Genomic DNA, 17,422 nt, shown 5'->3' on the forward strand with positions numbered 1-17,422 from the left:
CCCAGGAATAAACCACACCTCCAGGAATAAATCAAACATCAATTCTGCTCCAGGAGCATCAACTCAGTCCTGGAAACATCAGCGCAGGCCCAGGAACAAGAATTCTGCCCCACGAGCATTAATTCTGCCCCAGGAACATAAATTCTGCCCCAGGAGCATCAATTTTGCCCCAGGAACATAAATTCTGCCCCGGGAACATCAGTCCAGCCCCCTCCTGCCCCGGAGGTGGGTCCGGCGCAGCCCGGGGGCAGCAGGAGCTGGGGTGACATTCCACAGGTGCCCCAAACGCTCCTCCTGACATTCCAAAGTTACCTGGAGCCGCTTCTGGTCTAGGGCAACCAGGGACCAGCTCACCCTGGGATCCGGAGGGGTTTCATGGACTCCGCCTCCCTCTCCAGTTCACGTTTGGAATTGGAACTGGAGCTGAGTGAGCTGCGGAGAGGAGGAAAAGCCTCTCCCAGATTTCTAGTCCTGCGCTGTGTGGAGCGAGCTGGGACTGGAAATTCGCCCAAAGGAATCCCAGATCCCGGGCAGGCTCCAAGCTGCCCCTTCCTACTCTGCTTCCCCTCCCAGCTCCGCAGCTGAACCCTTTTCTTTCAAGAACTGTTTAACAGGAGCAGTTTTCCATTGAAAAAATGAGTCTGGGATCCACGGGACTGTTTCCTTGGCTCAGAGGTCACAAAATTCAATGAAAAGCTGCCCGGCGCTGCGGGGGGAGCTGCTCATAGCACCCCGAGGTGTCTCCGGCATCCTTCACGCGGACCTGGCTGGGGTGGAGTGGAGTCCAGCAGGGAGCGTGGCCACCCCTGGCACATTCCAGATGTCCTCATTCCCAGGGGATGCATTCCCAGCACCCTGCAGGGGGAGCAGGGACTGAGAGCACCCCCCCGGGGCTGCCCCTGCTCCAGCCCTCCATGCCAGAGTGGAGGCTTTTACGTTTTTATTGCAGCTTTCAGTGCAAGGCCCAATTGCATTTTCAGAGCTGAAAATAAATCCCTTTGGAAGCTTTTTTTTTCCCTCTCTGGCCTGAGCCCCTGAGCAGAGAGCTCTGGGAGCTTGAAACTTCTGAAATTGCTTTGAAAATGAGTCCAGAATTAACACAAAGCAGCAAAACCCCCAGGAGGAAAATGTGACATTAATTTGTGGTTGCGTCACACTCTGATTTCATCACTGCAGGATTTGGAAGGGGCTGGGAGCTGAAATAAAATAGTGGATGTAAAACTTGGCCTCTGCATTGTGGATTCAAGGGCAAGATCGAATTGTCTCCCAGCCACTGCCACTTTCAGGCCTTTGGCTGTCACACCGGAGGCAAATCAGCCTGAATTCCATTCAGCACTAAATAAATTCCTGTTTGAAAGGTTCAGCCGAAGTCTGGGAGATCTGGGCTTGTTTGGGCTGCTGCTTTCAGTTTGATACTTGTCAAAACTTAGCCTTAATAAAGCTGCTGGGAAGGATGACGTGGTTCTGACCTTGAACTCCATTCCTGCTCACAAAGATCTTGGTACTGTGATAAATATAACATTGGATAAAAATTCGTGAAGGAGAATAAAGAATTATACGCTATATTTGTAATACTGTAAAGATACAAAATGCAAAATAATCCAAGGATTCCTTCCCGAGTCGGGCAGTAACGATCGACGGCGACAATAAGAGTAGCCAGGTGGAGATATCCATCTACTCCGCACCCATCCTGACCACTCAACCCTGGGAAATGCAATCAGAAGACACTCAGAGCCATCCGCATGTGAAAGGACTCTGCCCCATCGACTCAGCTCGACGGATCCGGGAAGTCTATTCACCCACACATCCAGACTCTTTGTTAGACTGTGCTCATCCCGGGTTTTGCCTCAGGATACAAAAATCCTTATAAAAACCCCGGACTGCAGTCCCTTCTTCGTGGATTTGGGAAGTCGGTACCTCTGGGTACAGACCCCTGTCCACCCGGCGCTGCGCTGATTTATTTATTGTGTTTTTTCTCTCGTTGTTTCTGATTGAAATTGTTTTATACTAAACTGCTTTTTTATATTAACCCTATTTTGCCCTTGCATTTATAACAGTACCGAGGGTCTCTTTTCCGTGGCAGTCAGGTGGATTGATGGGAAAAGGGATAAATTAAAGATCAAAAGGAAAAATAGCGCATCAAAATAAAATAATCGGGAAATTCCAGGATGGTTTGGGTGGGAAGGGACCTGAAATCCCATCAGTGCCACCCTGCCATGGCAGGGACACCTCCCACTGTCCCAGGCTGCTCCAACCTGGCCTTCCAGGGATCCAGGGGCAGCCACAGCTGCTCTGGGAATTCCATCCCAGCCCCTCACAGGGAGGAATTCCTTCTCAATATCCCCTCTAACCCTGCCCTTTCATGTTTAAACCCATTCTCCCTTTTCTTGTCCCTCCATTCCATCTCCAAAATCTCTCTCCACCTTTCCTGTCAGTCTTTCAGGCCACAATTAAGTCAGCTCCAAGCTTCTCCAGGCTGAACATTCCCAAACCACCCTCTGGATGAAGCTTTTGGAAAGGTTCCCAATTCTCTCTGACTTTGGGTGAGGGTTGGGAATGATTCCTCTGGAATACGGATTGTCAGAGCTCCCTGTGCAACCCCAGCCTTCCTTAGCTGAGCAGCTGGATTTATGATTATTTCCTTCTGACGGCATTTTCCCATTTTTCTCAGTCAAGCTGCCATGGCTGCTCTCATTAGCAGGGCTCCAAGACATGGATTAATTACCCCATGGATTAATTACCCCATGGATTAATTACCCCAGGCCAAGCCCCTGGAGCTGCAATTCCAGGGTATCAATCAGCAAGGCTGATGATGTTGACCAAGTTTTGGAAGGGCAGCTATTGCTGTGTAAAAACGCTCGCTCACGGTGAGAGACTCCTCCTGGGTCAGGCTGTTCAAGTATAAACGATTTATTATAAGGGTAAAAAGAGGGGAGACCCGTGTCCATCACCAGCCTCGGTGTCCATGTGGTCAGGGGGAGGAGGAGGAAGAGAGCGAGCAGAGCAGGGGAGGAGAGGTTGGAAAGGGGAGAGAGGGAGTAAGAGAAACAGAGGGGAAGAGGGAAATACCAGAGGGAGAGAGCAGGGAAGACGAGAGCAGGGAAGACGAGAGGGGTCGGAGCAGGGAGAGGGGGCTGAGAGTTAAGAGTGGGGGAGAGGGGTAAAGGGGTAGGAGGTAAGGGAGAGGGGTTCAGAGGTAGGAGAGAAAAGTTAAGAGCTAAGAGCTAAGAGAGCGAAGTTCTTGTTACAATCCAATATATCTTTTTCTATCGTGAATATTCTAATTCTTAGTAACCAATCACCATGAGACACACCCACTAAAAATTTACATACAACCTATGAGCTTCCCTATATTAACATACAGTGTTGCATTTTAGATTCTACAAAACTTTACAAGTTCTTTCCTTGCTTCTTGACCTTTGGGCTTTCTATCAGCAGAAAGACATTGTTTTATCAACAGGGATTCTCCTCTAGTTGGCTAGGCTATTGTGCTTTGGTTAACCAGTACTCAGTATCCTAGGACTCAAAGCAGGCTTTCATTTCTACTTTGATTCTAGCCTTCATATTTTCAGAATCTTCTGACAAACAATCAAATTCATAAGGTTTCCCTGTTTCACCTCCCCAACAGGCAGCCCCAGCCCAGGGCGTCTGTCCCAGTTCCAGAGGCTTCAGGAGCTCTGACTTTCAACCCCTCCTCAGGGATTCTAGAGCCAAGAGCGGAGAAATCCTGTGCTGCCTGAAAATTCCTGCCTGGAACGCCGTGTTCCTTCCACACAAATCCTGTCTCATTAAGGAAGTGAGTGGTGACAACAGCTCCAAACTGCAGCCAGGCCTCATCTCTGAACCAGTTCTTACTCCTGACTTTTCTTCTGACAAGCTTGGAAAAGCTCCAGAAACACTTAATTAATTGGCTTCCTTGGAATCTGCAGGATTCCTCAGTGTCCTGAGTTTCTCTTTGGAGCAGCAACAAAGTCCTGAAGGGTCATTTCTTTCCCCAGGGGCTGCGGCAGCTCCCACTTTATCCAGAGAATTCTGCCTTTTCCACCGGGATTGTCTGGACACATGGGGAGCTGGGATCACTCAGGGCCAGAGCTCGGGGGCTGCTGAGTCTCTGGAATGGGATCCAGGGAAGCTGAGCCTGCCCCGGGATCCCTAGAGGTGCCCAAGGCCAACCTGGATGTGATTTGGAGCAGCCTGGGACAGGGGGAGGTGTGCCTGCCCAGGGCAGGTGGGGCACTGGGGGATTTTCAGGTTCTTCCAATCCAAACGTTCCAAAATTCTCTGATTTGGTAAAACCATGGAGTTCTTAGTTAACAAAACCACTTGAGCTTTCCTCTGTTTTTCCCACTTTTCCACCCAAGCTCTCCCATCTCTTTAGTGCTGTCACTTCTAATCCGATCCCCTGGAGCGTTTATTTTCAGCAGGGTAAATATTGATGTAAATATGATGCATACATGCAAGCCAAAACAGGAAAGGAGCCTAAATTGGGAGGGAATATTTAAGTAGGGACTGGATGTGTAAAGATTTAATGAACATGCAGAATTTGGAATGATTTCTTTCACAGTGAGAGAAATCCAAGTGCACAGCCAGTGCAAAACACTTTTATTTTGTGGGACCCTGCTCAGAGAGAAAATTATATTCAGCCCTTACTTAGAGCATTAAAAGGTAAATATTGATTTTTTTTGCCCTGCAGGCCTCACTGTTATTTCTGAAATTTATGACACAGCTGATTCATGAACTTTAAAATACTTTTGTTTGTATTTCAGAATTAACATTTGGCTGTTGGTTGCTGACTCCTAATTAAAATGTTGTCTCTAAATGCCATTAAGAATATTAATAATTAAAGGAACAGCTGGAGTTGCAATGTAATGAGTTTTAGCAAGGATTCGGCTGCAATGCAGAACGAAGACAATGCAATGGAGGGGGCTCCCTGATTGATATTTTATTCAGAATTTATGTTCATTTCTAGCCACAAAACCGAGTATTTCACATTAATGCACCCTTGACACCAGTAGGGATTTTTCTCTGTTCTGAGAACCAAATGCTGGTTTTATTCGAGAATAAAAACTGGTTTAGAAGGTCTAAAGAAGGTCGGGCTGTGACAATGTGACATCCTTTGGGTGGGGGACACAGCCGCTGGTGCCATTGCTGTGGGGCTGCCGGGGAGGGGGAGACACAAAACTGGGCTGAATTAAAGGCTGAGCCCACAGCAAGCCCCTGCTCCGACTGCAGAAATTTCAATTTCAACCTGGAAAACTGCGGGCTGTGCTCAAGGGCAGGGCGTGGTCAGGGGAGAGAATGAGCTGGGAGAGGAATCACGGAGCCCCCGGATGGTTTGGGATGGAGGGGACCTTAAAGATCATCGAGTTCTTATCCCCAGATTAAAACCAAATCATATTTTCAGGCAGTATTAGGGAACTGGAATAATATTTCCAGCCAGTGGTTTGGATTTATAAACCTTTGTCTCCAGCAGCAGAGAGTGATGTTAAATGGGATATTTCTCATGGTGTATTTCTCATTTCCCAGCCAAGGAAAAGCGCCTGAAAGTCAGGAATTGGCCGATTTCCACTCTCACACAGGGATGTTGTGGACACACGTGGAATTCTGCACCAGGGCTCATCCATTCCTCACATTCCCTGCTGGTTTAGGGGGAAATCAGGATCCCACCTCAGATGTGACCCCAGGAGGGAGCTCTGGGCTGGGGGAAGCAATTCCAGCCCTTCCCATCCCACAGGTCTCCTTTCCATCATCAAGGGCTCAAGTGGCTCCGTGACTGGGGCTCGGCTGGGCGAGGTTTGCAGCCAAATCGCTGCCAATTAATGGACTCTGTTAAGTGGCACTGTTGGGAAACATTTCCATTTGTCGGTTGAGTGTCCATGTGCCTTTGATTAACGCAGAAAACAAAGCAAATATAAGGGCAGAGCATCCCTGCTGCGTTTGCCTGGCTGATTTTTCATCCATCTCCCCTGGAATCAAGCGCCATAAATTTCCCAAGGAGGTAATTGGAGTGTTGTTTCCATTTAATCCTGCCATGATTTTTAACCTTGACATGAAGTTTCTTGATGATGTTTTCCACCCCCACCTTCTCTTTTTTTTTTCCTGTTGGTTTTTCTTAATTGCTTGTCTTGGCAGCAGGACATTTCAGCTGCCCCAGTGCAATCTCCAGTTCCCTCTGGGAACGTTCCAGCAGAGCTTTCTGCAGAGTCAGCCGTTCTGAAAATAAAGCAGATCCTGAGGTTGACACGGGAGGAGCGTGCCTGGAGGTCACATTGGAAGGGGTTTTTTTTGTTCTCTGCATGTAGGAAGGACAAAGTTGCCTTGAAATTCTGAATCCTTCCCTGTGTGCCTTGAAAAGAAAATTATCTTAAAGAATTGCTTGGTTATTTGAGTCTAATTTTTGTTTAAGTGGTAATAGGGGATGGTAATAGGGATAGTGATAATAATAATAATATCCTTGTGGAATAATCAAAGGTTTCACCTTAAATCCTGAATTTTATGTGAAGAAGAAATGCTTTTATCCTATTTGGATACATTAAATCACTCTAGTGAAAATAACCCTGTAATAATGGTGAGCACCCAGGGCTGGCTCCCTGCAGGGGAGGATCATTCCCTCCCCTGGGCCAGATGGTGAAACTCTGAGCTTTGGTTTCCCAGGATTTCCCTCTGCAGGCTCTGTAGATCAGAAATCCTCTGTTGTGTGTTTAACTTAAATACAGTAATAATAAAATCATTATTGAATCCCCAATATTTACCTGCAGATATATCAGCTCCCAAGATCTCCCTGATCTCACAGCAAGTAAATCCATCCTTGCACCTCCCTGGGGTCACTGGTTGGAAAATAACACTCATGCTGGGGTTCCTTTTCCTTTTCCCTTTCCCTTCCCCCTCACTGTAGCTTTTGGGTGGATTTTAGCCATTTTTAGAGCACCTCCAGAAACCTTTCCAGACATTTGTTTTGCCCAAGAAAACTTCCTGCTGGTATAGGAATTTCCCCCTTTTCTGATGCCAGCAGCAGCTCAGGGGTTGTTTCAGGGATGGCTGCAAAGGTCATCCAGGGCCCTGCTGCAGGTCAGCAATTCCCAGGAAAGCTGAGCCTATGGAAAAAATCCTCATGTCCTGGGCCTGCAGGTGAACACAACACCCAGCAGAGCCCAGCTCTGCACTTGTGCCTGGCCAAGGAAAGGATTCCCGAAGGTCAGTGGGAATAGCTCTGAATCCAGCCTGGAGAGCAGTGAGAGCTTCCCTGCTCCTGGCCACGTTCACTCACAGTCCTAAAATCCAGGCACAGCCCCAAATTCACACTCAACCCCAAGTCCAGTCCTTTCCTATCCTCAGTTTAAAGCCTCCAAACATGAGTTTGGTTTAAATAAACCCTTTTTATTTCCCTGTTTCTATAAGTGCCCCAGAAAATCCTGGGATATGGTGGGTGGTGCTTTCCCAAACTGAACCCTCCTCACTGTGGCCAGGTATTCAAAACCACCTAAATGATTAAATACCATCATAAATATTCTGATTCATCCCAGCTCCTTTGATTTGGATTTTGTAAGACTTTAGTATTGTGTTTTTGGCTAAAATAGGACATTTCTTCTTACTGTTCACAAAATAATCCCCATACACTTTGAATTATTAATTCTTCTTTGTGTCCTTTCAAGTTCTTTCCTCAAGAAGGGTTGAATATATTTATTTTTCAGGAGTTCTGTTCCCACCTGCTCAGGGGTTTAATACAAATTCCTTGTCTGGCCTTGCAGATTGCATTAAGCAGTCTGGGTCTGATGGACTCTTTAATAAAGTGAGTATCAGAGGCAGATTTGATAAAAGACATGCCACTGCTAACGATGCTTAATGAAAATAAAAGCTTTGGGGTTTGGTGTCCTGCCCATCCAGTTAAGTGGGTTTGTATTTATTGGCCATCAGGCAGCTCCACACAAGCTCAGGCAGAAAATGGAATTTTAGTGTTCCAGTAAAAATAGAAAACAGGCTGGGGGACAAACAGGGATTGTGAAGGGCACATAAATCCATGCAATCATTGCTCCAGTGGGGATGGGCTGGGGGTGTTCCAGGCAAGGAACAAGTGGGTGCTGCAGATATTCCTGAGGCTGGCTGAAGGTTTGATGTGTCACAAAATCCTGGTGTTTCCCCAGTGCTCCTTACCTGATTCTGGGGAAATGTGGATGCTGGACATGGATTTTCCCTCTTCTCCTGAGGTTTTCCTGGCTGGGCAATCCCTATGACACAGGTTCCTCCTGCAGCACCTCCACCCTCCAGCAAACCCCAAAGCTTCTCTCTGTGCTCTGCACTGTCCCTGCACAAACAGGAATTCAAATCCATCACAAAGCACCTCTGAATCTCTCAGTCCCTGTGGATGCACAGCACTCTCAAGTACAGAGCAATACTGTGATTTCCAAGAGAAATGGGTTTGTTATTCCATGGGTTTATTCCCTGAGCAGAGACAGCAGAATTCCTTCCCAATATCCCATCCAGCCCTGCCCTCTGGCAGTGGGAAGCCATTCCCTGTGTCCTGTCTCTCCATCCCATGTCCCCAGACCCTCTCCAGGGAATTCTGGAATGGTTTGGGTGGAAAGGGAACTTAAATCCCATCCAGTGCCATGGCAGGGACACGTCCCACTGTCCCAGCCTGTTCCAACCTGGCCTCGGGCACTTCCAGGGATCCAGGGGCAGCCACAGCACCTCTGGGACTTCCATCCCAGCCTCTCCCCACCCTCCCAGCTAGGAATTCCCAATTCCCAATATCCCACCTAATCTTGCCATCTAGCAGTGGGAGCCATTCCCTGTGTCCTGTCCCTCCATCCCTTGTCCCCAGCCCCTCTCCAGCTCTCCTGGAGCCCCTTCAGGCCCTGCAAGGGGCTCTGAGCTCTCCCTGGAGCTTTCCCTTCCCCAGGTGAACATTCCCAGCTCTCCCTGGAGCTTTCCCTTCCCCAGGTGAACATTCCCAGCTCTCCCAGCCCTGCTCCAGCCCTGCCCGACAGGGATTTGGGTCAGGCCAGCCATGGGTGAGCGCTGCCCCAGGGCTGGGTGGATCTGCAGAGTCCGGCTGGATCTGTCTGAGATGCCCTCCCGGGAAAACGAAACGGGAACAGGGATCGCTCCTTCCCAAATCCACAGTGGCAGGAGAGGCAGCACCTCCCACCTCATTTTGGGAGTCAGGCTGGCCCAAGCTCTCAGCTCTTTCCTGAGCCTCCCACTCCCTGCAGCTCCTGAGGTGTGATTTGTACAAAATCTCTGCTCAACCTGTCAAACCCCTTCCAAGAAAAAACCTCAACGTGAGAGACACCCCAAAAATCCCATCCTGCCTTCCCTGAGGAGCTATGAGGCAGAAAGCCAGCAGTGGCTGGATATCCCCACCTTCCCTCATCCTCAGCAGCGCTTCCTCATGGCTTTATTTTGGGTGGAGAGAGGCCCATGAATTTTTTAAACCAATATTGAAGCTTCTCTTCCCCTCTTGCATGCTGCAAGGGGCTCTGCAGATGGGCAGGAGATACCGAACTGCTGATTTTTGATTTTTTCTTCTCTCCCTCCTCTTTTCCACTTGGGCATAATTTGGAATGTCTTTCACAAACGTCTGTACTACCGGCCAAGTTTTAAATAAGTGATGAGGAGGCCCCGCTCTTCTAATGGTGGCAGTGATTAAAGAAAAACTCCAAAGGTGGGTCAGGGCGGCTTTTAAGGCAAGGAAATGGGACATGAATAAGGAATAGGTAGGAAATGTGATCATTCCAGGGAAACCAAACCCATGGTGTTGGTGGGAATTGGAGCTCTGCTCTTTTCTGTCTCCACTCAAGTTAAATTTAAAGAGTTCTGGATCAGGTTTTATCAGTGAGGGAGGGTAGTCTGGCTGCTGCTTTGTGGTGTCTGGATGGATTTAGTGATAAACGCAGCATTAAATCCCCCTCCCTTCCCCCATGGGCTTTGTCCTGCCCAGACCCACAGGAATGAAATTCAGGAATAAAACTACTTTAGACACGGGGATGTTAGCCCAGGACAAACTGTGGCTCAGAAGCTCCTGAAGGAGGATGCAGCTCACCCAGGCTCCTGATGTGTCCTAAAGCCAACTGCTGGACACCCCAAAACCTGGAATCCAATGGTTTTTCTTAATTTTATTTCAGCCAAAAAAGGGGTAGTTGCTCCAGCAGGCTGCCTGAGGTTCCCTGTCCTCATTTGCAGCTCTCTTGCTGCCTGTGCTCTGCAGTGGGTGATGAATATTTCAGGATTCTCTTCCATTCGCCTGCAGCACACAGCTGATTCCAGCATGAAAAATTCAACCTCAAGCTGGGCTGGTGGGGACGAGCCAGGCCCGGGCTCCCACCGAGGCTCCTCTTTTCACGAGCAGCAGCACCAGAGGAAATGGCCTCAACTTGTGCCACTTGTGCCATTTTTTAGGGGAAAATTCATGGTGGGAAGGTTTGCCCAGCCCTAGCAGCGGAGCCACCATTCCCAGAGGGATTTAAATCCTGTGGATGTGCCACTGACTTGACATTTCTGGGGATGGTTGGACTTGATGGGTTTTGAGGGCTTTTCCAGCCTCAGTGATTTTATAATTCTCCCTCTTTCCCCCTTTTTTGGGGCTGGGCTCTGCAGGGTCCTTGGAGCTCTGTAGGTTCCTGGTTTTCCTTTGCAGGGATCTCTTTGGGGTGGTCAAAGATAATCCCAGCAAGGCAGTAGTTACTGGGTGAGAGCTGTGGACTCACATCACTAATCAGGGGAGATTAATAAATGTGCTTTAGTGGTGCTCCTGCTCCTTCTTGCTGTTACTGCCTCAAATCCACCACCACGGGCCTGTTCCATGCAATCACTGAGTTACCGAGGCTGGAAAACACCTCCAAGGTCTGGCCAAATCCCACCAGGCCCATGACCCACATCCTACCCCAGAGACTCTGTCACTGCCCAGGGAAGGGAGTGGGGACCCCCCCAGAACAGGGACCAAATGAATCAACCCCCAAAAAAGGGCTGAGCATCCCCTCTGCAGCCAGAGTGAGGGTGCAGGGATTTGGGACACTCAAAGTTGAATCCTGGGAAACTGAGGATGGGATGGAGCTCCAGATTCAGGTGAGTAAGCTGAACATGCTGGGGGGGGTGGAAAATGCTGGATTCCTGTGCAAATCCAGGCCTTGCTCGCAGCTGCCGAGGACTGGGAGCGCTGGAATGTAGGAGGCACTGCTCCCACCTTGGAAAAGGGATTGTGGCCTTGGAATGTGGCTCCATGAGAAATGTCCCATGGGCAGGGGGCAGTTCCTGCTGTTCCCAGGTGTGTTTGGGGAGGGAAGGTGTCCTGAGGGGTGGGAATCATGTCCTGGAGGGCAGGAATTGTGTCCTGGAGGTGGGAATTGCATCCTGAAGGGAATCGTGTCCAGACCAGTACTCCACTGGGAGACCCCAGCACGGGGAATTCTCTGTTAAATCACCTCATGCTCTGAAGCTCCATCACGCTATGGGGCTGGGCAGAAGGGATTTTTGGGGTGACCTAACTGAGAAGCATGGTCAGGAATTCTCAGCAGTGCTTCACCTTGGTGCCTTTCCCACTACTGGCATCCGAGGATGTGCCTCTCCGTGATGGCTGCAAAATGGAACATGGAAAACACATTACTGCAGTGCACTCCAGGACAGGCAAAAATAGATCCCCGCTGCGGAGCAGCTCATCCCTGTCTCCGTGTAAGAACAGCTGTAAAAGGGATGTTTTGTGTGGCTGCAGCCCCAAGCAAACGCACCTGAGCTCCACCCTCACATGTTCTGGCTGGAAAACTCCTCCAGGCTTTCCCAGCACTCTTTTTTTCCCTGCTGGAGGAACAGTTTTTTGCCTCCATTTCCAAATCCCTGCTGGAATTGTGTAGGGTTTATCATTTCTCGTGTTACATGGGGCTGAACACTCAGATCTGTTTTGTCAGGGTGTGACCCAGGGTCCCCCCTCCTCCCAGGGCTGTGGCTCAGCCCAGCCCCATGGAAACCACTTTCCCTTCCCTAATGGCTCCTGCAGACACATCCATCAATATTTCAGCCTCCACAATTTCACCCTGAGACCTTCTAAAGGCCAGGGCCATGCTTTTTGTGGAATTATTTATGGATCTTGTGTCAGGAGCAGCCTGTTAATCTCTACCACTTTCCTGAGGGTGGCTTTAGAGGGGTGCAGGGACCTGGAGAAATCCTGTTTTCTCAGCCCCAGAGGAGGGTGAGAAGCATCAGCAATGCCATCCTTGGGAAATTATCATTAAACGGATGATTAATGACAATTCTCAGCCGTTATTAAAGGAATTCAAGTGGCTGAGGTTCAGGTTTCAGCACAGGGTGGGATTCTTGGGGTGTCTGTGCTAGGCCAGGAGTTGGTTGATGATCCTGGTGGGTCCTTTCCAAGCCAGGATATTCCATGATTCTCTGGTTACTGATATAATTATTGCTGATATTATTATTACTGATGTTATTATTACTGGTATTATTATTACTGATACTATTATTAGTGATGTTATTAGCCAGTGGCACAGGCTGGCATGGTTAGAACCAGTTTTTGGCAGCCTTGGGCACTGTTAAGCCCAGTTTGATGGCAGACAACCAGCAAGGCGTGAATTCAGGGACCAGCAGCTGGAAGTTTTCACTGGAAGTTTACCCTGTGAATTTTCCCAGCGGTGGGTTCACCTTTTATCTCCTCCTTTGTGTACAAGATGATGATTTATGTGATTTATGATTTATGCATTGCTACAAGGCTACAGAAAATCTGCTGGCACAGGGAAGCAAAATCCTTAATTTCATGTTCCCAGTGACATTAATTATTCACCTGGACAAAGCTTTGGTTAAAACCTGACTCAGAACTGGCTCTTGCAGTGAGGAGCTCTGAGCCTGGTCTGGCTGTGGAATCACATTTGGTTGGGATCAGATTTTTCCCTGTCTGGTGCCTCCGTGCCGGCGGATCCGACGTTCCCGTGTTCCGGCTGTCGCCGTCCCTGGCCACAGCCCAAGGTCAGAAGATGCTGGCGGTACAGAATTGATCCCTCAGCCATCTCCGTCCCCAAATCCCATTGCCCTCTAATGGCCAGCACAGAATTTGCACAGCAGAGTGGACAATTCCGAGGGTGGGAGAGGAATTCTGGAGGAACTCGCTCTGTCGGGATGCTCTGAATTTCCAGAAGTCCCTAAAAAAACCTTCAGGGAGTAGATTGGGTTTGGGGTGCAAAGAGAAAAGGTGTTGATAGCACCATCCTCAGGTGGAGATGGAGGGAAAAGTGGGATGAAGGAGGGCGGAAAATTGGAATGGGTTATCCCAGAGAGGTTGTGGATTCCCCACCCCTGGAAGTGCCCAAGGCAAGGCTGGACAGGGATGGTGGAAGGTGCTGGGGCTGGAATTGGATCGGGTCCCTTCCAACTGAAGCTATTGCAGGATTCCGTGATTCTGCCAGTTTGGAGGTTGAGAAGAAACAGGAAAAAAGACATTTTTGTTTTCCTGTGGAGTGAGGGAGGAGTGGAATATTCTTTCAAACCAAAAAAAACCCAGCAATAAATGGCTTTTTCGGGGAGCTGAGAGCAGGGAAAGGTGCAGTCCATGGCTCCGGCACAGCAAATTCCAGGTAATTTGGGGATCTTTTCCTCCTGCAGTGGAGGCTTTTGAGCAGCAGATGTCACATTTGTACCACACAACGAGAGGTTGTAGCTACACACGGAGTAACCACGGGTGTCCCGCAGAGGAGGGGCTGGAAATCATCACCTCAGTCTGGGCAGGAATAAATCAGATATAAAATTATATATAAATTAGAGAGAAAAACGAGTATTTTTCTGAAGTTTCTACTCCCAGTCACTGAAGGAGGTTTTTTGATCTCAGTGCGGGGCTCACCCTCTGCTCAGGGCTGGGAGGAGTTTGGGTGTGAAGAGGTCAGCACCTGGTTTTCTGCAGGAAAAGGCAGCCCAGGCTCCCGGTTTCCAGCTGAATCTCAGCAGGTAATTAAGAAAAAAACAATTCTCTACATTTGCTTCAAATCTCGCTGTCCTTGGAAAATTCTGGAGTGCTCCCAAAGGCTGGAAATGAGTAAGAAATAGATTTGAAGGTGGCAGAAAAGCTGTGATGGAACTTCCAGTCAAGCCTCATTATAAAGGAGTTCAGCCTTCCTGGCTGACTTGGCAGGTGTCACAATACCTGGGAATGATCTTTTTGCTGCAAATTTGGAGTTTTAGGGCCCTGGCAATGTCAGAAATGACCCCACTTCACCCTGTTTTTCCTGTGCTTCATGCTGGGTTTTACAGAACACAACAATTACTTCCTGTTCAGACAGAATTTTAATACAGAAATCTCTGTAAATACATTAATTACAGCTCATAAAAAACAACTTCTGGATTTTTACACCCCAGTCAAACCCAGGTGGAGTTTCCAATCTGTTCCTGGCTTAAATAAAGCAGCAATTATCCAAAGAGGAAGGAGGCTCTACTCTTCCAGCAACATCCATCCTCATCCAACATAACCTCACTCCTCAAACTGAGGACTGAAGTTCCCTCACATCCGTGCTTTGCTGGGAATGGCATCCTCAACAGGGAATTTAAGGACTGTGGAGAGAATCCAGTCCACAGGATTTTCCCAGAACAATTCCCAGTGTATCTCTTTACTTATTCCACGTCCAGCTCAGACCCTGAGGATACAACCTCTCTCCCCAGGGCAGGAAGGGTTTGATTTTCTCCAGGACTTGCACATGAAGGAGAAATCTTTGTGTTGCTGAGGGCAGAGAGAGCTGGAAAGGATCCAGAAATGGAGCAAAAAAAACCCCAAAAAAACCAATAAAAACCCGAACAAAGTTTGCAATTCCCAAATCTGCAGCAGCCACACTTCCCCTGCTCCCCTCAGCTCCGGCCCCAGAGGAGCAGAGGAGAAGCAGCCTCATCCTGAAGTGCTGGCATTGCAGCTGGGGGTGTTCAGCAGCTCTTGTAACTTACTCCCAGTTTACACCTCAGTGCAAGGGATGACCCTGCTCTGCTTCTCCTGGGCAGCAGCTCAATGTCACCATGGAGCTCCTCACTGCCTGAAATCCCAAATCTTTCAAAGCAGCTCTCAGATAGTTCTTAAGGAGAAGAGGGAGATGGTCTGGGATGCCTTTGTCAAAAGTGGAGGAATCGAGGGAGAAATTGTCCCTGGAAACTTCAGGTGCCTCACCCAGCTCTGCTTGGGAAGCCTCAGACTCTGGGATTCATTGAGGGCTTTAAAGCCTGCATGGAAAAAAAGCAGTTAAACCCCAGCAGATTCAAGGAATTGCATCCCAGAGAATTGTCATTCCCACCTGAATTACCTGGGCTGGAGGTGGGGGTTTGCCTTTGGGAAGGGGCACGGGAGGAGCTTTTCTCTCTGGAGCCTGGAACAAAAAGGGTTTCAATGTCACTGGGGACGTCGGAGCAGCTGCAGAACCTCCCCAGCCACCCTCGTCCTGCAGCATCTTTCTGCTGGGAATGCTGAGGGTGGAGAGGAATCATCTGTCCATGTTCAACAAAATACAAACACAAGGGGTCCAGGTCTGTTTCAGAAGATACCAAGCTGTTCCCAATATTTAAATATCCATATTCAAGCTCATAGAGTGGGATTTAAATGTGGTTTATAATTGATACATGGGGATATTTTATATTTCTATCTTATATATCTTATATTTTATCCTTTTTATTTTACATTTTATACTGTCCTGACCCAGTGTTCATGCAGGCAGCACCCTGCAGTTGTGTCACCAGAGTGAAGATGGATTTTACACCCTCGTGGCAGGACGTTCAAGTGCTGAGATGGTGAATATTTGAAGGCAGGTATTTTCTTTTAATTAGAATAGTTTGGGTTTATGAATGAGAAATAGAACCCTTCCTCTAGGTTCTCAGCCCATCTCTGTCATACAGGCACCTGCAGTAGCAAAGTTACTCATCATTTAAATTGTGTTTACACCTGAAATCCTTCTTGGTTTAAACTCCAGCTACTGAGTTGTGCTCCTGATGCCTTGGAGGGCTCCCTGGCTGGTGAGGAATATTTGTGCAGTTTAGGATTACTTGGCCAAAAAGATGACTCCTACTCTTAAAATCTCTGCTTTAAATAGCTGTGATTTTAAATTTTTACTTTAAATCACAGTCAGAAGCTGCAAATATTAATTGGAATGTGATAGGGATGTGGGAAGCTGCAGGGTTGTACTCACAAACTTCTGCTCCAGGTGGGAAGAGCCAGGTTTGGTGGCAGGAATGGGAGGTGGGGGACCTTTGGGCCTCAGGGCAGGCTGGAAAAAAACAGAATATAAAAGAGTTTCCCCCTCTGTGTGCACCGTGTGTGCATCCACATATTCCTGGGGAACATGCAGGCTGGAGCTGGATGAAAAAGTGATTTAAGGGTGCAGGGATGCTGCCCGAGAGAACAGACCCCACCTCGAGCTCAGGGATGTCCCTCTGGGATCAGATGATCCCCAGGGGTCTCTAGGGGTTTGTGATGCAGGGACATTCCCACATTCCCACAAATACTCACACTCTCCTGCTGGGGTTTGTTCTCCTGAGGTGGAGGCACAGGAAGAACTTTCTTATCAATTCCCTGGAACAGGAACGGAGCCCTTATCTCACCTCATGGTTATCTCCGTGTGTCCCTGCCCTGCCTCGGGTCACTCGGGGACCCAGAGCACTCCCCATTCCCTTCAGAAATCTGGGAATCTCGTGCTGGGATCCCCAGCACTGTCCCTCCCCTCAAAATTTTGGGAATCTCATGCTGGGATCTTCAGCACTGTCCCCTCAGCATTTTGGGGATCTCATGGAAGTGCAGCCCTTTTGGCTGATGGTTTGAGCCCTGGGGACAGTCCCAGCTGTCCCTTGCTCTCACCTTCTGGGCAGGTGGCACCAGCATGGGCTGCTCTCTGCAGCTCTGCTCCTGATCCACAAAGACCTGGTTGGTGACTCCAGGTCCCCTCCTGGTCTGGTGGCTGTCAAAGATTTCATATCATGGTCAGTTTTAGTTAACTGAAGAAAAATCCTCATAGCTGAAGCCCTGCTTTACTCTTGCTGCTGTTTTGTACCCACATCCTTGATTTCTTTCTACCCTTTATTTGTTTGGGATTATTAAGGATTTATCAAGAGTTCCATTTCAACTCTTCCATCCCTTTCCAACCATGGGATTTCTGAAACACCTCCACAAGTCTCATGGACTATTCCTTTCCAGAGGTCTAATTCCCTCCACCCCCACTGCAAACTCTGCTTCCACCTCTGCAGGGATTTCCCGGTTTTGGGTGGATGTGGGAAGGATTTACCTCTTGTGGAAGCCTCGGAAGCGGGTCAGCAGCACGGCTGCAGCTGCAGTGACAGCCAGGACAGCCAGCACCCCCGCAGCCACAGCGATGCCTGGCAGGGACAGAAACAGCCCTTAAACATCTGGGAATCACTGAGGGCAGGGACAGAAACAGCCCTTAAACATCTGGGAATCACTGAGGGCAGGGAC

At 48.7% G+C, this 17,422-nt stretch overlaps 1 protein-coding gene across 2 annotated transcripts in view; it reads right to left on the reverse strand.

The window, feature by feature from the left end:
• Positions 1-14,252: 14,252 nt before the first annotated feature.
• ADAM28 (ADAM metallopeptidase domain 28) overlaps positions 14,253-17,422 on the reverse strand; it is a 21,109-nt gene continuing 17,939 nt past the window's right edge. The window contains exons 19-24 of one of the 2 annotated variants that reach the window (XM_033519469.1): positions 17,235-17,325; positions 16,811-16,910; positions 16,466-16,528; positions 16,146-16,223; positions 15,270-15,332; positions 14,253-15,189 (exon numbers count right to left, since the gene is read on the reverse strand). In XM_033519469.1, coding sequence (XP_033375360.1) covers positions 15,157-15,189; positions 15,270-15,332; positions 16,146-16,223; positions 16,466-16,528; positions 16,811-16,910; positions 17,235-17,325 — 428 coding nt within the window. In that variant the 3' untranslated portion in view covers positions 14,253-15,156. The remainder of the gene's footprint in view (positions 15,190-15,269; positions 15,333-16,145; positions 16,224-16,465; positions 16,529-16,810; positions 16,911-17,234; positions 17,326-17,422) is intronic. The other variant, XM_033519470.1, reaches the window with a different exon arrangement.

The sequence above is a fragment of the Parus major genome, chromosome 22 (genome assembly GCF_001522545.3).
Source record: "Parus major isolate Abel chromosome 22, Parus_major1.1, whole genome shotgun sequence".
NCBI lineage: Eukaryota > Metazoa > Chordata > Aves > Passeriformes > Paridae > Parus > Parus major.